Source organism: Bos taurus, chromosome 1 (genome assembly GCF_002263795.3).
Source record: "Bos taurus isolate L1 Dominette 01449 registration number 42190680 breed Hereford chromosome 1, ARS-UCD2.0, whole genome shotgun sequence".
Classification (NCBI taxonomy): Eukaryota; Metazoa; Chordata; class Mammalia; order Artiodactyla; family Bovidae; genus Bos; species Bos taurus.
Window position 1 is genome coordinate 157,490,843 of NC_037328.1, and position 19,702 is coordinate 157,510,544.

Here is a 19,702-nt window from a genome sequence, read left to right on the forward strand (position 1 = left end):
CCTGCCTAAAGCTATTCTCATCCACAACCAGGAGGTGGGCTTTTCACTCAGCTTTAAACAGGACTTTACACTACATTACTTTTTATGCATGTGAAGAGATGAATATGGTTTTCCTCTTTCCATGTCACTGATGACTGATTAATGCATTTTATTTGACATGTAAATTAACTTTCCTACTTGACCAATTTTTCATGTAACTTCACATACTGTTTTATATTCTGTAGTTTTATTGTGCGCACACACATACAGACATACATGAACACGTGCACTCTGATTCATCTTAGTTATATTTTTTATACAATACAATAAAATACAAATCTTTCCTTCATCTTATCTCCCTTTATTTTGGAATGCTTCCTCTATTTGATCACTATAAGGTATTTTCTGCACTTTAGTCCAGGTGTTATATTGTATGGCATATTTACAAATGTTACATATCCTCTTGATGAACTCAGTTTTTAATTAGTTCGTCTGATGTAAACATGGCTACCTCTGTTCTTATGATTTCCATTTATGTGGAGTATGTTTTCCATCCCTTCGAGTCCATATGTATGTCCCAGAAAAACATGGGATAAATTGATTACAAACATCTGTGTTTTCAGTTTTGCCACCTGTGACACATAGGTAATAGACATGTTTAAATGGGTACCAAGGCCCAGGCCTTCTCGTTACCCTGGCGGAAGGAAGCTCCACCTTCCCCTCTCTGAGCCTTCTGTTTGTGTATGGGAGGGGCTGAACTCCTGGGTCTCACTCCCAGTTGGGGATCTGTGGATTCATGGCTGTTGACAGGGCAATATGGGCAAGATCAGGGGACCATGGCTGCTTCTGCTCTCCCTGCTTTCTGGGTGTTTCATGCATCACTAGGAGGGGCAGCACTTTTCTCATTACATGTATGTCAGGCATTCCAGAAGGGGATACTCCAAATGCCTTCCATATTTTTCATGTCCTAGTTTGTTTCCACTAGCAGTCACCTGACACCGAATCTTCAGATGCGTGCCAGGAGTGGTGCTAAGGTAAACAAGTACAGTGATTACAGGTCCAGTTTCTCCCCTCTGTGGTTTACTTAAAGGATAACATAACCAAAGGTATTTCTACACTAATTACAGATATATTATTGGAATTTCTCTGAAATGTGATTTATCCATTTAACAGTTACAGCTGAGGATGAAGATTCCTCCACATTCATTCCATTTGCAGTTTGTTATCCCACGAGTCCACTGCTAAAGGTTTTGTTACACAGGTGACATACATATGGATTCTGTCTACTGTGAATTAACTTTAGTTAATTAATAAGGATGAATAAAGACTCTTACACATTGAAAATAAACATAGTATTTCTTCATTGTGTGAGTCCTCAAGAGTGTTTATACTTTGAAGGTATGGGTGGTGAATCTTCATTTATTACCTTTATAGCATGAGTTCTCTCGTGTTGTCTGAGGTTAAAATATTTACTGAATGCTTTTCCACATAGGTAACATTTATATGGTTTCTCTCCAGTGTGAATTCTCTTATGCAATCTAAAGTTATAACTCCTATTGAAGGCTTTACCACATATATTGCATTCATATGGTTTCTCACCTGTGTGAGTTCTTTCATGTCGTCTAAGGACAGAAGAGTGATTGAAGGTTTTCCCACATAGGTGACATTCATATGGTTTCTCTCCAGTGTGAGTTCTTTCGTGTCGCTTAAGGACAGAAGAATCAGTGAAGGCTTTCCAGCACAGGTGACATTCATATGGCTTCTCCCCAGTGTGAGTCCTCTCATGTCGTCTAAGGACAGAAGATTCAGTGAAGGCTTTTCCACATAGATGGCATTCATATGGCTTCTCTCCAGTGTGAGTTCTCTCATGTTTTCTAAGGTGAGAACAATGAGTGAAGGCCTTCCCACATAGATGACATCCATATGGTTTCTCTCCATTGTGAGTTCTCTCATGTTGTCTAAGGTAAGACGTTTTACTGAAAGTCTTCCCACACAGGTGGCATCCATATGGTTTCTCCCCAAAATGAGTTCTCTCATGTTTTCTAAGGTCAGAACAATGAGCAAAGGCTTTCCCACACAGATGACATTCATTTGGTTTCTCTTTGGTGTGAATCACCTCATGTCGCCTAAGATTATAACTTTTACTGAAGGCTTTGCCACACAGATGACATCCATATAATTTCTCTCCAGTGTGAATTCTTTCATGTTTTCTAAGGTCAGAACAATGAGTGAAGGATTTTCCACAAAGATGACATACATGTGGTTTCACTCCAGTGTGAATCATCTCATGTCGTCTAAGGTTAGAACTTTTACTGAAGGCTTTCCTACATACATGACATTCAAATGTTTTCTCTCCAGTCTGAGTATTATTGTGTTGTCTATGGGCAGATCTTTGAATAAAGGTATTCCTTCTTTGATGACATTCATATGATTTACTTCTAGAATGAATCTGCTTCTGTATATTAAAGGATGGCAAGTAACTGATGGCTTTTCCAACATCTTGGCTAATAAAGGGTTTCTTTCCCACTTGAGGTATTACATACTGAGTCAATGGTAAGATTTCAGTAAATTTTTCTCTGAAGTTGTTGCATTCCAAAGGATCCTCTTGAGTGTGAGACCACTGCTTTTTGAAATGAAATGACAGATTGTTACAAATTTGCCCAATTTATTCATTCCTTCCTTTCTCTATATATAAATTCTAGGGTAATCATTCAGTGATGGACTCCAGTTAAAATTGCTTCTGTATTTTTAATATTTACATAAACATGAGCTATTACTCTCTTGCAAGCATAGATTTACCTTTTGTAATATCCCAACTGCAGAGATACCTATTTAATTTTAAAGACATTATTATGTTTCAGTGTTTAGGAATATAATCCATAATTACATAACTGTTTATAAGACTATAAACTGTTTATAGTTCTGACTATTGGTTAATCTTTTCTTCCTTAAAACCAGACTAACTAAAATTTTCTCCTGTGGAAGTCCATGATCCCAACTTTAGTTAAACCAGGTACGTATGCCAAATTTCCAACTTATTCAAGTCCCAGGTCTTCATCTGGAGGAACATATTTACACTTGTGAAGCTTACCATTGCACTAATTAGAGGTGCGTCCTTCTTGCAGATATGTTGCATAGATAACATTTCCTGTTTTTTTGGATCATCTTCTCTATCTGAAATGACTAGAAAAAAAATAAATTACTATAATGATATCAGTGGAAGTAAAATGTTGAAGTGACTCAATGCTCATTTGTGTCTGTTTCAAATACTAACACACAGATGGGAAAGAATGTCAAATTAGGGAATACTGTAAAGAGAGAAGAAACACATGTAACAACTGTCATTCTCAGGACTGAATTATGAGGAAGATAAAATGAATATGGCAAGTTGGGGAAGAAAAGAGAAGATCCTATTCATAGAACAGGACCACGAAAAGGGATGTTTTGTGAATGTTTATTAATTCCAGTGGGTACACAAATTTCACCTTGTGTAAAGCCAAGGACAATGGCAGAAAGCCTTGTGAATAGAAAATTGATGCCTTCAATGTATGATAACATCTGAAAAATGCTTCCCCATGACACTGTCTAAATTTTAAAAACAGCCTACAATGCGGGAGACCCCAGTTCGATCCTTGGGTCAGAAAGATCCCCTGAAGAAGGGACAGGCTACCCAACAGTTTTCTTGGGCTTCTCTGGTGGCTCAGACAGTAAAGAATTCACCTGCAATGTGGAAGACCTGGGTTCGAAAGATTCCCTGGAGAAGGGATCGGCTACCCACTCCAGTATTCTTGCCTGGAGAATTCCATGGACAGAGGAGCTTGGCAGGCTACAGTCCATGGGGTCACAAAGAGTCAGACACGACTGAGCAACTTTCACTTGATTTCTTAGGGCCTATTCACTCACTGACCAGGCTCCTCCTCCTATTGAAGTACAGGTTCTTGGAACTCACCTGGACTCTGACCTTGCAGGAAGCCTAACCCTTCTCTTGAAAGTTGCTCTCCTTGCTCCAAATGGGAAATCACATCTGATTTGTAAAGCTGATTACCTGTTTGTAGGAGAAAGATATGTGGATTTTGAGTTCCATGCTCATAACAGTGCATGATCACAGAGCAGACTAATGAGGAAGAATACAGTAACCTCTAAAGGTCAGAACAGAGAAGAGTATGTTGAAAACAACATGTACAGGCTTTGACTGGCAAAATGATAACTCTTCAACTTGTTCCCAAAGACATTAATGACCTATCACCACTAATGCCCATGCCCAAGTTCAAAGACAGATTATGGAATCTGCAATATTTTCATTTCACAGTGCTTTAATACTATATATCCAAAGAATCCAATACATACAACTTCCACCAGAAAAATCTAAGTTCTATGTGGAAAACAATATATCTATTATTTTTAACACTGTGATCTGATCAAACCACAGTCCTTGCTGTAAAATAAATTTTAAGAAATCACATTTATTTACCCATACAAAAATAGTGAGTTCCCACCATTGCTTGAGCATCAGAGACTGAGTAGCAACGAAGACTCAAAGTTGTGTAAGGAAGATTACATTGTAGTGGGATTGACAAACTATACATAAGTAGTGAAATGAGTGAAAGTCACTCAGTCGTGTGGAGAAGGCACTGGCACCCCACTCCAGTGCTCTTGCCTGGAAAATCCCCTGGATGGAGGAGCCTGGTGGGCTGCAGTTCATGGGGTTGCTAAGAGTCAGACACGACTGAGTGACTTCCCTTTCACTTTTCACTTTCATGCACTGGAGAAGGAAATGGCAACCCACTCCAGTGTTCTTGCCTGGAGAATCCCAGGGATGGGGGAGCCTGGTGGGTTGCCGTCTATGGGGTCGCACAGAGTCAGACACAACTGAAGCGACTTAGCAGCAGCAGCAGCACTCAGTCATGTCTGACTCTTTGTGACCCCATGGACTATACAGTACATAGAATTCTCCAGGCCAGAATACTGGAGTGGGTAGCCTTTCTCTTCTCCAGGGGATATTCCCAACTCAGGGATCAAACCAGGTCTCCTGCATTTCAGGTGGATTATTTACCAGGGGAGCCACCAGGGAAGCCCCCAAAAATATAGAAATTAAAGAAAATTTTGATAAGGTAGTTCCAAGAGTTATGATAAAGAGTCAAAACAGAATCTGGAGTGAGAAATGGGAAAGTTTTCCTCCATCCTTGTTGAATGAATACATACACCAGTCATTAAAGAGTAACTGACTAACCAACTGAGACCAGATGACTGATGTTCTCCAGCATCACCTCTCTGAACAGCGTTCTCTGGGAGGTGTCCAGGAGGGCCCACTCTTCCTGGGTGAAGTCCACAGCTACATCTTGGAAGGTCACTGATTCCTAAAACATCACAGAAATCGTTTTAGACACGGCCATCTCTGCCAGGGGAGGACAGTACAGGTATAAGGCACTAAGGAAGTGGCAGGTGAGTGTACAGAATCTCAAACAGTACTTTGGGTCCAATCAAATCATTCTCATCGTTGACACAAACCTCTGACTTTCAGCAACCTACGAAGACACACACACTCTGAATACAGAAAACTTCATTATAAAAAGACAATACAAGTCTTTTGTTACTAATCTCCATGGTGTAACAAACCGTGGAGATTTCCCAATAGATTTATAATTACAACTTCCAAATCATGATTATAAAATTTCCACTTGAAAACTGAACAGTCTTCAATTCAATTTCAAGTAAATCTAAGAATCATCACAAGGGATGACGTATCCATGATATGCCCCTTTTAAAACATGACTGTGGTTAGATTATTGCTCTATATGGCCTCAGTTTCTTCCTCAGTGAAATGGTTTTTAATAATGTGTCATCAGTTCTGAAAGATCTAATGACTTAATGTGTGATGTGCTATCTAGCAGCCATTTCTTAAATATAACTTTTAGGTTTATTATTCAGGAAATGGTAGAGAATATTGAAGCAACATCTAGAATTCTGCCTAACTGATTAGCATTCATACAGGTCTTGGGATCAGCAGGTACCACCTTTCATCTTACAAAGCTGAGGTGTTTGCTATTAAGGGTAAATGAGTCAGCAGCTCACACCACAGGTCTGAGACTTCTGCAGGGAAGGACAGTCTTATCCCGACCTTCCTATGTCTGAGGTCTCCCTTTCCCAACTACCCTGGGATCTCCAAATATCAGTTATTATTGTCCTTTTGTTTCTTTGTCTTGTCTCTCTACTCAAGTACATCTGAAGCCACCTGATTGCTCTGGCCTCTTTCATTCACGGAAAACTTCCTCAGGGCTTAAAGTAGTACTCTACCTCCTATATTCTTTCTTCTGAATCACAGCTCAAATTAAGAAAACACTATTCTCTATACACTGTTTCCAGTTATGAAATGTGAAAAAGCAGAAATTACAAAGAGGGAAAAATTTATGACTTGGGACATTGGTAATAATGAAAATTTAGTTTTCTTTTTTAGAAGATTTTGAAAAGCACAAATATACTTTATCAAAATTTTAAGAAGTTTAAATTTGAAAAAATGTAAGTTAATGACTCCTCATTGCCTTCTCCTGCATAATCATTTGTTTTCTCTTAGCACTAGTCAGCACTCCCTCAGTACCTAACACTGGACTCACCAATGTCATCTGTGGAAACATCTGTCTCTCCAGTGGGTGGGTTGCAACGTTTTCCTTCTTACTCATCTCCATTGCCTGTATTCACCTCAATCCTAAGCCCATCACAGTTAATATAATGGTTAATGACAATCTTTTTTTTTTTTTTGCCAAGTGGGCCATGGGCTGCATGAAGAAAAGAAAACCTCTCTTATCTCTTCTTGAATACATGGCATTAATAAAGACTGGAATATCTTACTATAACGTTGGGAAGGAATGACCATTTGATGAGTCCTTGACCCAACATGACCATTCCAGAATTCCAGGGAACTTAACTGAAGCTCAGATCCTTGAACAACCTCTCAAGTGCGCTTAGAACATGTGTGCCTGTAGGAGAATTATGTCCATACACTGGCAATAGGGCTTCCCAGAAGGCTCAGTGGTGAAGAATCCGTTTGCTAATGAGGGAGACTCGGGTTGGACCCCTGGGTCAGGAGGATACCCTGGAGAAGGAAATGGCAACCCACTCCAGAATTCTTGCCTGGGAAATCCCATGGACAGAGGAGCCTGGTGGGCTACAGTCCATGGGGTTCCAAAGAGCCGGACAAATCTGAGCATATACCCCACCACCAGCAATGGCAATAGAGATTAGAAAGCAATTTCTACTGCCAATTTCAGTAGAAAGAGTAATTTCCTACCCACCTGAGATTCCATTGTAACTAGTTCAGCTGCCAACTGTCTTCTGGGTTTTCACTTACACACAGTCCAGGCAACAGGAAGCAGAGCTGAGGAAGAAGAAAAAAGTCGTGAGCCTCTCAGCTGTCTGCAACCTCCATATTCACTTGTCATGAAGCCCCAGCCCTTCACCTGGAAGTAGCTCCCAGGACAACCAAAAGAAACATGCAGTGTGCTCCACGCAAAATACGGGTAGAGCTCTCCTAGGATCAAAAGTAAGAAGGCATGGCTATTGTTCTTAGTAAAGAAGGCATAAAAGTGAACGTCACTCAGTCATGTTCGACTCTTTGCGACTCCATGGACTATACAGTCCATGGAATTCTCCAAGCCAGAATACTGGAGTGGGTAGCCTAGCCCTTCTCCAGCAGATTACCCTGACCCAGGAATCAAACAGGAGTCTCCTGCATTACAGGTGGATTCTTTACCAACTGAGCTATCAGGGAAGCCCAAAGAAGGTAGAAACACCCTCAGTTTAGAGTAGAATGTGGACACCACTGAGTTTGGTATGCTAATTCGCTCACGATGTTCAGAAGTGTCCAGTTCCCTCCTAACTCCAAATCACAGGGATCAATGACTCATGCCACGTGTGTCTCCACCTTGAGTAACAACCATGAACTTCTCAGGTTTAATTATTCTTACTTTGTGCACTGTTTCTCCAGCTCCATTCCACCCCTCTAGTTCCTTGAAACATCCCTGCTTTTCTCAGCCCCTCATACACTCATCTGGAATCACTGTCTCTTCCAAGAATTTCCAGTGACACTCACTTTTAGATTTCTTCTGCATTTAGTTGTGAACTAAGAGAATTAAGAATATATTTTGACAGGGTTAATTATTTTAGGTAATTTTATTTGGAGGAATCAACGGCACCTACTTGCAATGTGTGTGTGTGCTCAGTCATGTCCAATTCTTTGTGACTCCATGATCTGAAGCCTGCCAGGCTCCTCTGTCCATGAGATTCTCCAGGCAAGAATACTGGAGTGGGTTACCACTTCCTTCTCCAGGGGACCTTCCTGACCCAGGGACTGAACCCAAATCTGCTGTGTCTTCTGCCTTGGCAGGCGGTTCTTTACCGCTGAGCCGCATGGGAAGTCAAGCTCTTTTGGGGAACATACTTTCCCTAACTTTCTCTTAGTCTACAGTCTTCAGAGTAATCTTGTCACTCTAACTCTGTATCACTTACCAAGGACTTCTCAAGTGATACTGTTGGAAGATCTCAAGACTCCACCCTACCTCCTTCATTTTTCTCTATTTATGTGCATTGCCCATGTATGCCTACATATTTACACAGTTACTTCGATTCCTTCCATTACTTTTTCTAAATTGAAAGTGACAAAACTCATGTTTGAATTCCATTTCTGGGCTTACCACTTTTTCCCCCCCAAAACTAATATATACTAGAAATGAACTACATCTCAGTACATCATCTCTCATTCTCCCCAAATATTACTCTTTACCTAGTCTCTAATCTTTTCAATTTCTCCACCAGACATCCAAAGGTAAACATTTCAGATGCTGTCTCAGAACATCACAAATACAGTTCAGCATTGGTATTACTTCTACACTGTTCACTAGCATCCTTCATTCCCACTCAAATACATAAACACAACTTGCTACCCCATACTTATTTCCTTCAATCTGTTTGAGTGTCAGGTCCTCAGAGATCCCTTCATTGAATTCCCACCAAAATGAATACTTCACTCTTGGTGAACATGGTCTCCAGTACTCACCAGAACTAAACAGACGGAAAACCCAGTAAAGCCAAATATTCACTGAGGACACTGCCACAACATTCCAGAGTTCAGAGCATCTTTCTCTTTCCAGAAAATGCATCATATTGATGAATTCTCTTTTGATGCTGTTGATAATCTCATCAGTGTTTTACTCCAAAGGACAGTATCTGACTAAGTGGGTCCCAATCAAGATAAAATCAGGAAATTAGGCAGACCCTGTAGATGAAATTAAGGACAACAAATTGTATTCTTAAGTTCTTGCGTCCTCTAAAAGTCTCAAAAGGAAACTTTATGCCTTTTCTCAGACTTCAGTGTTTTATGATTTTGGTTGTTCTGGGCAGCACTGAGAATCTGCAGCAAATGAATCCTTCCTCCTCTTTAGTTTTATTTGTAAGAGGATCTGTAATCTAACAACAATATTCACAGACTGAGGACAGAAGAGTGGTGACTCTGCATAAGTGTAAATATTTATGCTGAGTAAATCTCTATCCAAAGAAATATCTTTCATTTTTACTCCCAAGCAAGAAAAAGCTCAGTGTACGTCTCTTCAAGTCAGACCTAGTTGTTATCCTAATAACTGAAAAACTCTGCAATCCACAAAATTTAAGGATTTCCAGAATAAATGATTAGTTTCAGGACTGATTTTTATTGTACACAGAATTTAATTTTTTAAATTGTAAAATAAAACATACACATAACATTTATCATCTTAGCCATTTTTAAGTGTGTAGTTCAGTGGTGTCAAATACATTCATAGTGTTGTGCAACCATCTTCAATGTTCTTCATCTTGTAAAACTGAAACTCTGCACCCACTAAACAACCAGTCCCCATTCCCCTCTCCTCCCAATGCCTGGAAACCACCAGGCTGTGCCAAAATAGAAGTAAGAAACCACCAGGCTGTGCCAAAATAGAAGTAAGAAGTATCCTAGAAATCAGTGCAGGTGCTTGAGTCAGAACCCAGAAAAGAGAGGAAAAAGATGAAATTCAAAAATGGTATCAAGGAGCTGAAATTGTAATGATTTTTGGAAGATATGATTTCAAACTAAAAAAATATATATAAGAATCCATTTTAACTATCATACCTAATAATACTTTTTAAAGTGGACAAATCCAACCCTAATGTACTAAAATCAATGTTTCCTATTTAGTAACAATAGTTTAAAACCTAAGTAAACACATGAAAGCCAGTCTATATGTATAATAGCCAAATATTATGACTCTAACTTCAAATAAATTTGCAAACTCATGCAAAGAAATTTTAAAACTTTTTAAGGACATAAATGTGACATGAACAAAGTCTGCCAAACCAAATTCTTAGACTAGAGGACATGGTGACAAAAAAAATCTGTGACTGCAGAAATGTGGTGCAACTCAAATTTAAAAGTCATATGCAGAATCTGAAAAATAACGTGTATATATATGTATAACTGAACCAATTTGCTGTACATATAAAACAAAATTGTAAATCAAGTATACCCTCCAAAAATCATATGCAATATTTCACATAAAAAATGAGAAACATCCGAAAAGTTGATTTTTGTCTCAGTTTTGATTTGGGATGAGGACATAGCCAAAATAACTGTGAAAAGAAAAAAAAAAAAAAAAAAAACACCTGGAGATCAGTCAAGTTACATTTGAACCTATATTATTTGAAACTTTAAAATAGCTCAAATTAAATAGTTGAAATAAACAATATTAAACAATATATTAGGACTAAATGAACGTAACATTTTATACTATGAAACAGGTGACACCTTACGAAGGGAAAAAAAGCAAAGGCCATGATTTGGTTTCATTGCATCAACATTATCAAAGTGTCTGTGTGTATGTAACTAAACCATAAATTAGAAAAATAAGTAGGAAAATTCATTCTATATATACATGTCTATAAAGAATAACCTTTACTCAGTCTCTTAAATCATTAGTAAAATGGAAATTAGGAACAAAGAGTTGTCATTTTATCCAAATCTACAATTATACACACATATTTAAATGAATCCTGGTTAAGGCACGAGGGGACAGACAGACGAGGATTTCTTGGCAACTGTGTACTTCGTGTAGAGAACGGTGCCAAAACCTGTTACAAAATGAAATGTGCCATCTATTGGCTCAGCAACAAAACCACAACTTACCCAAAGAGGAGGAACACTCAGTATCTGCAGACAAGTCAATTCTTTACAAATCCATGAACACCAACATCTCCCTGGGACAGGTGTGCTGTGAACAATGTTAAAATCCTCTTACTATCAGACATTTTGGGTTGATTGTGTTTTTAAACAATTACAGAATAAAATATACTACATGATGTGGATGAAATGCCACCTTAATTTGTCATGGCTAAGTCTCTAATTACAGGCCAAATAAAAAGATTTATGTTGTTAAGCTTTAGCTACATTGTACAACCAGGTAGAACACTTTTCCCCTCTCCACAACTTTCTTTCATCTTGGTCTACATCCACCTCTTGTGCCTATGCAGTCCCAACTGGCAATCTTATTGACTGCATGGTGTCCAGTTCCTGTCTCTAGTCAATGTCTGGGCATGCAGCATTGCTCATGATGATCCCCCAAATGGAACCACGTCCCAAGTTCCATGTCACTGGGTGACAGTGAGATAGAATTGGTCTGGAGATAGGAGAGGCCATAGATGAGTGAGAAAACGTCTTAGGCAGGACATCTGAGAGTCAGATTTTAGCAAGTCCTGAGAACAGCATTACAGGAAAGAGAGGGCAGATCAAGCAACAGATAATATGAGCTTTCCCAAATAAAGATTTACTCCTGACTCCTCATCTTTCCCCTACTCTGAGTGTCTTGCTCAGGCCAGAAGTCACTCTTTAGTGTTGGGAAGTGCCATTCATGTCTTCAAATAACTTCTCCCCTTTCTGGCCACAACCACACATGTAGGGGAGAAATTAAACATTTGGAAAAAATGGTCCTCTGCATCTGCTGAACTATTAGGGAACAGGGCCAATAAACTCCTACATGGGCATCAACAGCTAAGTTTCTCTGCCCCTCTATGCTGTAAAGCCCACACATCACACAGCAGATACGGGAAGGCAAGTTGGTACAACCCTCCCTTTCAAGTCAATCCTCACAGTGTCTTCCAGCACCTGCTGAGCACAGCATCACCAGATAAGGATGGGAAGAGGTCTCCTCCTCTCCTGTTGCTGAGCTTCCTAGGCTCTTTTTCACTCTCTAACATCCAAAGTGGATCACCCTTTCTCCTCCAAGTTCCCTTTCCTGAACCAAGTGCCACATCCTCCTTGGAGAAATACCTCTGTTTTGTGCTTAAACACTCTTGATCTTTCCCTACCAGTTGCCTTTTGACTATGCGAGAATGTATCCTGGGGCATGTGGAAAGACACATGAACAGGAAAGAGGAACCATGACTGGCCTCACAGGCACCAGGTGGTCCAGGATCATTCTCACTCCTGCCCCTAAAGATTCCAGATCTCATTTCATTTTCCTGAGCAAGGGCAAGTTGTCTTTCATGGTTGTAATCATCTTGATTAAAACCATTTAATTTCTATTTTCCACAATAGATATCAAAATATACAATTCTATGACTATATAAAAAGTATAACATTAAGAACACTTTTAAATAACGGCATTGGGAAACACCAACGTTCAGGTATGGAAACAGCTCTGAGTAATGTACTCATCATGAACAAATGAGATCTGTGAGAACAAGTTCTAGAATCATCCAGCCTATCATTCAATATTTGCAAAACAAACAAAAAAATTAAAGAAATTTGAAGAGAGCATATACTTAGTTGAAAACTGTAGATCACAGACCAATAAATTAAAAACTCACATACAGAAGAAAGAATGCTGTTGAACACTGGACCACTAGTTTAAACTACCTGGTACTGACTTTTAAGACAAAAATCATTAATATCCCTACCAACTGCACACGAAATAGTGTACAAATTATTTACTAAGCACCAGAGAATACTTTTAGTACACAATAATGACAAGAAAAGGACCAAGGTCTCATGATTTGAATCTGACACAATACACTTAAAGTAATTTGGAAAATTTTAGAGGATGAGATGGTTGGATGGCATCACCGACTCAATGGACATGAGTTTGAGCACATGCAGTCCATGGGGTCCAAAGAGTCCGAGACGACTTAGCAACTGACCTGAACTGAACTGAATGAATTTGGAATCTATCCTTCTACTTTCCCCAACTGCTACTGCGGGTGAAAGTCCCCGCCTCCATTCTGTCCTTGGCCATCTCCGTATTGATCTCCTTTTTGTCTGTTTTCATGTACCATAATGCCTCTTATGGCTTCCCTGGTGGCTTAGCTGGTAAAGAATCTGCTTGCAATGCGGGAGACTTGGGTTCGATCCCTGGGTTGGGAAGATCCCCTGGAGAAGGGAAAGGTTACCCACTCCAGTATTCTGGCCTGGAGAATCCCCTAGACTGTAGTCCATGGGGTCGCCAAGAGTCGGACACGACTGAGCGACTTTCACACCTCACACACAATGCTACTTATTCAGTCACTTTCCTTTTTTACCGGTATTTTGTCTCTCCAGTCCCACTGCACCCACCTCCCTCCCTCCTCTATTTTGCTTTTCAAGTCCTCACTCTCCTTTACTCCTTCCTTCAGTCTCGGCCTGCCCGCCCCACTCGACACCCATGGAATGGAGCAAAGATGCTCTGCCCAGGAGGACACTGTCCCATGAGGGAGCGGTACCCGTGCCGGCAAAGGATAGGACTTGGGACAGAAGGTCACGGGGCGTCACTGGACAGGGCCGATACCCTTCCCCAGGGGGCTCAGGGGCCTTACTGAGGCGGTGACCGCCGAGGGGAGCGAGCGGCGGGGCCGGGCCGCTTCTGGAGAAGACGGGGGTCTGCGGATTCCTGGAGCCGCCGGAGGGCGCGGAGTCCCGTGCGGCCCCGAGAGGCACAGAGGGCGAGAGCGCACGTTGCGAGTGGGGACCTGACACGGGGCGGGACCCCGTGAAGAGACCATAGGCCGGAAGGTCGGACCAGGATGGCCTCGGATCCGGAAACGGATGCGACTCGAACCTGGCAGCGGAGCTCCCGGCTTCGCGAGTGTCAGGGAGCCCCGGGCCAGCGGCGCGAGAGCGGGTCTGTGACGTCGGCAGGGACTCGGGCCCTGGTGTGAAGGAAGGGGTGGGGCGGGGCCGAGGAGCGCGAGAAGTGCCCAGGACAGCACTCACCGAGAGGCCCTGTGCTCCCGACACCCGCTTCCGGGTAAGGGGGGGCGTGGCCGTAGGGGGCGGTGGGGCCGGGGTTGGGCGGAGCCTCGGAAGGCCTCGCCCAGGATGGGCGTGTCCTGAGCGCGGTGGGCGGCTGGAGCGGTGTGGGGCGTGTCCTCTCGGTGGACATTGTGGGCGCGGCCGGAGACTCCCCCCGCCCTGCCCTCCGCGGGTTCCCGCCGGGCCGGTGAGGGCTCACACATCTCAGTCTCAGCCTTTGGCTGTGCGGGCGCTGGGGCTGCTTCCTCCTGGCTTCGGGATAAGTGTTTCGAGCAACTCCAGGTCGGAGCTGACAGTTGTGAGGCCTTTCCTAGTGAATTCTGGGATGTTTCCCTGTTACCGTGTGGAAAACGGGTTAAGTTGAAATCACCTCTCGCTCCTGGAGACTCCTGTCAGGACTCGGCCTCCGGCGGGAACGTGGCTGGGCCCAGCTGGGCCCTGCGGTTCCTGCCCTCCCTGCGCTGGAAGTGGTCTGCGCTGGCGATGGAAACCAAAAAGAACAGGGTTTCCCTTTCTGTCCCCATTCACCAGGGAGGCAGCACGAGCCCTGAGCTCACCACGGGGGACTTCATGTCATGTCCATGACAGTGTGGACAATCTCCTAATTCAAGTCATTGATTTATAAATACATTGTATTTTCACATTGACCTTATCTATATTCCCACGGCTATCTGAAATAATGTTCAGTTCAGTCGCTCAGTTGTGTCCGACTCTTTGCGACCCCATGGACTGCAGCAGGCCAGGCTTCCCTGTCCATCACCGACTCTGGGAGCTTGCTCAAACTCTTGTTTATTGAGTCGGTGATGCCATCCAACCATCTCATCCTTTGTCGTCCCCTTCTCCTGCCTTCAATCTTTCCCAGGATCAGGGTCTTTTCCAGTGAGTCGGTTCTTTGCATCAGGTGACCAAAGTATTGGAGCTTCAGCTTCAACATCAGTCCTTCCAATGAATATTCAGGACTGATTTCCTTTAGGATTGGTTGGATCTCCTTGTTGTCCAAGGGACTTTCAAGAGTCTTCTCCAACACCGCAGTTCAAAAATATCAATTCTTCGGTGCTCAGCTTTCTTTATGGTCCAACTCTCACATCCATACATGACCACTGGATAAACCATAGCTTTGACTAGATGGACCTTTCTTTGTTGGAAACGTCGGAAAATAATGTTGTCAGAAAAAGTTGTCAGGAAATAGTGTTAAAGAAGAAACATCAGTGACATTTGTTAAAGCTGATAAAATAAAATTTGTAAACATAAAATTCTCTGTGTTTGTTTGGGCCTTCTCCCTCCATAATGTGCCTGTGAATTTGCATGCACATTAGCCAGAGCTCCTCAAAGATAGGAGTGCGTGCTCAACCACAATATTGCTTTTTTCCCTTTTCTTCTGAAGCTAGCAATTATTATTAAGTCACTAAGTTGGACTTTCCTGATGGCTCAGACGGTAAAAGATTTGCCTACAATGTGGGAGACCCAGGTTTGATCCCTAGGTCAGGAAGATCCCCTGGAGAAGGAAATGGCAACCCAGTCCAGTATTCTTGCCTGGAAAGTCCCATGGATGGAGGAACCTGGGAGGCTACAGTCCTTGGGGTTGCAAAGAGTCGGACGCGACTGAGCGACTTCACTTTCACTTTCAGTCACTAAGTCATGTCTAACTGTGACCCCATGGACTGCAGCACCCCAGGCTTCCTTGTCCTACACTATCTCCTTGAGTTTGCTCAAACTCATGTCCATTGAGTCAGTGATGCCATCCAACCATCTAGTCCTGTGATGCTTGCGTCTCCTTCTGCCCTCAGTGTTTCCCAGCATCAGGGTCCTCTCCAAGGAGTCGGCTCTTGGAATCAGATGGCCAGCTTCAGCATCAGTCCTTCCAATGAATATTTAAGGGTTGATTTAACTTTAAATTAATTAATTAATTATTAACAAATTATTATACTTTATATTAATATAAATTAAAAATATATTATATATTAATATAAATATAAGTTAATATATATTAAAAGTAATTATAAATTATTAATTATTTAATAAATTATTAATTAATTTAATTTTATTAAATTAAATTTATTCTATTTAAAAGAATAGTGTTCTTTTCTGGCTCTGTAGGGGGCGATGATGAGTTGCTGCTTGCTATGTTTGAGTTTACCTGGCTAGGTATCTTTGGTGAACTTTCTGTAAAATATCAGTGTATCATTTTGAGGCATGATCCTTTGTCTCAAAAATGTATATGACTATGCCCTCAATTTCTAACAGGCAGAACAGGCTCAGAGCTTCTGAGAATCTGCTTCCCAGTTTATAATCTTTAGTATGACTCCAATAAAAATTCCCTCTTTTCTTCTTAATTCTTAATTGAATTTTCCTCAACAAAGCACAGTAAAGAAGATTTTATTTTGGGGTGGGCTCTGTCAACACTTGTAAAGGAACCAGTACAGTGGGATTTTGTATTGGGTGAGAGAGATTGGGCTGAATAGAATGGGAAAGATCAGGAGCTGACTGTGGCTCAGATCATGAACTCCTTATTGCAAAATTCAAACTTAAATTGAAGAAAGTAGGGAAAACCACTAGACCGTTCAGGTATGACCTAAATCAAATCCCTTACAATTATACAGTGGAAGTGACAAATAAATTCTAGGGATTAGATCTGATAGACTAAGTGCCTGAAGAACTGTGGATGGAGGTTTGTGACTTTGTACAGGAGGCAGGGATCAAGACCATCCCCAAGAAAAAGAAATGCAAAAAGGCAAAATGGTTGTATGAGGAGGCCTTACAAATCGCTGTGAAAAGAAGAGAAGCAAAAGGCAAAAGAGAAAAGGAAAGATATACCCATTTAAATGCAGAGTTCCAAAGAATAGCAAGGAGAGATAAGAAAGCCTTCCTCAGTGGTCAATGCAAAGAAATAGAGGAAAATGATAGAATGGAAAAGATTATAGATCTCTGCAAGAAAATTAGAGATACCAAGGGAACATTTCATGCAAAGATAGGCACAATAAAGGACAGAAATTGTATGGACCTAACAGAAGCAGAAGATATTAAGAAGAGGTGGCAAGAATATATGGAAGAACTGTACAAAAAAAGATCTTCATGACCTAGATAATCATGATGGTGTGATCACTCACCTAAAGCCAGACATCCTGGATGTGAAGTCAAGTGGGCCTTAGGAAGCATCACTATGAACAAAGCTAAGTGGAGGTGATGGAATTCCAGTTGAGCTATTTCAAATCCTGAAAGAGGAAGCTGTGAAAGTGCTGCACTCAATATGCCAGCAAATTGGGAAAACTCAGCAGTGGCCACAGGACTGGAAAAGGTCAGTTTTCATTCCAATCCCAAAGAAAGGCAATGCCAAAGAAAGCTCAAACTACTACACAATTGCACTCATCTCACATGCTAGCAAAGTAATGCTCAAAATTCTCCAAGCCAGGCTTCAACAATACCTAAATCATGAACTTCCAGATGTTCAAGCTGGTTTTAGAAAAGGCAGAGGAACCAGAGATCAAATTGCCAACATCAGCTGGCTCATGTAAAAAGCAAGAGAGTTCCAGAAAAACATCTATTTCTGCTTTATTGACTATGCCAAAGCCTTTGACTGTATGGATCACAATAAACTGTGGAAAATTCAAGAGATGGGAATACCAGACCACCTGACCTGCCTCTTGAGAAATCTGTATGCAGGTCAGGAAGCAACAGTTAGAACTGGATATGCAACAACAGATTGGTTCCAAATCGGGAAAGGAGTACGTCAAGGCTGTATATTATCACCCTGCTTATTTAACTTTTATGCAGAGTACATCATGAGAAACGCTGGGCTGGATGAAGCACAAGCTGGAATCAAGATTGCTGGGAGAAATATAAATAACCTCAGATATGCAGGTGACACCACCCTTATGGCAGAAAGTGAAGAGGAACTAAAAAGCCTCTTGATGAAAGTGAAAGTGGAGAGTGAAAAAGTTGGCTTAAAGCTCAACATTCAGAAAATGAAGATCATGGCATCCGGTCCCATCACTTTATGGCAAATAGATGGAGAAACAGTGGAAACAGTGGCCGACTTTATTTTTGGGGGCTCCAAAATCACTGCAGATGGTGACTGTAGCCATGAAATAAAAAGACACTTACTCCTTGGAAGAAAAGTTTATGACCAACCTAGACAGCATATTAAAAAGAAGACACATTACTTTGCCAACAAAGGTCCGTCTAGTCAAGGCTATGGTTTTTCCAGTGGTCATGTGTGGATGTGAGTGTTGAACTATAAAGAAAGCTGAGTGCCAAAGAATTGATGCTTTTGAACTGTGGTGTTGGAGAAGACTCTTGAGAGTCCTTTGGACTGCAAGGAGATCCAACCAATTCTAAAGGAAATCAGTCCTGAAATATTCATTGGAAGGACTGATGCTGGAGCTGAAATTCCAATACTTTGGGCACCTGATAGGAAGAGCTGACTCATTGGAAAAGACCCTGATGCTGGGAAAGATTGAAGGCGGGAGGAGAAGGGGATGATAGAGGATGAGATGGTTGGATGGCATCACTGACTCAATGGACGTGAGTTTGAACAAGCTCTGGGAGATGGTGATGGCCAGGGACAACTGGGGTGCTGCAGTCCATGGGGTCACAAAGAGTCAGACATGACTGATTGACTGAACTATTTCCATATATGAAAATCAAAATTTCTATGTTTCCTATATGAAAATATGGGTGTATATTTCCATTCAAGAAAATCAGATTTTTGTATTTTCTATGTGAAATATGGGTGTGTATCTCCGTATGTGGAAATTTTATTTTCTATATTTCCTTTATGAAAATAGGAGTTCAGATTTTAGTTTAGCTCTTGATAGTTTTTTTTCTCTCCTGCAGATTCTGTCCCTTATAGAGGCTGTTGCCAATGTACATTCCCACTGACAGTGTGCGTGTGTTCCCTTTCCTCCAGGCTCTTTCCTGCCTTTATTGTTTGTGAACTTGTGAGGATGTCCATTTTGAATGGTGGGATTTGATTTCTCGTTGTCATTTTGTTCGGCATTCCTGCAGCAATTAGGAATGCTGAGCATCATGTCCCATGAGGCTGTGTGGTATTTTACTTAATTTCTTTTTAAAGAGTGTGAGAAAAATTTACCAGTGTGTCATGGTCTTTGTAGACCGGGACCTGGGGACTGGAGTTGATGAGAAGAGGGACACAGGGGACCCAAGTCTCAAGTGAAACAAGGGTGGTTTATTTGCAGAAATGCATGTTTATATATCTTCATACAAGACAGCTTTAGGCAGTAAAAAAAAAAAATGGAGCAAAAACAACGCCAAGCAAATAACAATCTTCAAAGGGCCAGAAAGCATTCAATATCTTGAGTAAGAGGGGCATAACTGAATAGATTAAATTTAAGTAAGGTCAGTGAAGGGAGTCACTGAAGGGTCACTGAAGGGTCACTGAAGGGAATCCAAGCAGGTGCCCCTTCTCATGATCTCAGTCCTGAG

At 41.4% G+C, this 19,702-nt stretch overlaps 1 protein-coding gene and 1 long non-coding RNA gene across 12 annotated transcripts in view; one reads left to right on the forward strand and one right to left on the reverse strand.

The window, feature by feature from the left end:
• Positions 1-269: 269 nt before the first annotated feature.
• On the reverse strand, positions 270-14,282 carry ZNF596 (zinc finger protein 596). 11 transcript variants are annotated; one of them, XM_059879365.1, is made up of 8 exons: positions 14,222-14,282; positions 11,165-11,249; positions 7,269-7,351; positions 6,591-6,752; positions 5,210-5,336; positions 3,929-4,024; positions 3,071-3,162; positions 270-2,602 (listed from the first exon to the last, which is right to left on the reverse strand). In XM_059879365.1, exons 4-8 carry the CDS (start codon positions 6,660-6,662, stop codon positions 1,355-1,357), a joined length of 1,635 nt encoding a protein of 544 aa, XP_059735348.1. In that variant the 5' UTR covers positions 6,663-6,752; positions 7,269-7,351; positions 11,165-11,249; positions 14,222-14,282; the 3' UTR covers positions 270-1,354. The 11 variants fall into 11 exon arrangements, with proteins under 11 accessions (XP_059735348.1, NP_001095418.2, NP_001421809.1 ...); NM_001101948.2 differs by lacking the exon at positions 6,591-6,752 and adding an exon at positions 9,029-9,247 and having other exon boundaries at positions 14,222-14,240; NM_001434880.1 differs by lacking the exon at positions 6,591-6,752 and adding an exon at positions 9,029-9,247 and having other exon boundaries at positions 13,825-14,240.
• The window catches only part of LOC132346091 (uncharacterized), a 45,874-nt gene continuing 40,339 nt past the window's right edge, over positions 14,168-19,702 (forward strand). Inside the window, exon 1 of the long non-coding RNA XR_009495794.1 lies at positions 14,168-14,255. This is a non-coding gene — a long non-coding RNA (uncharacterized lncRNA). The remainder of the gene's footprint in view (positions 14,256-19,702) is intronic.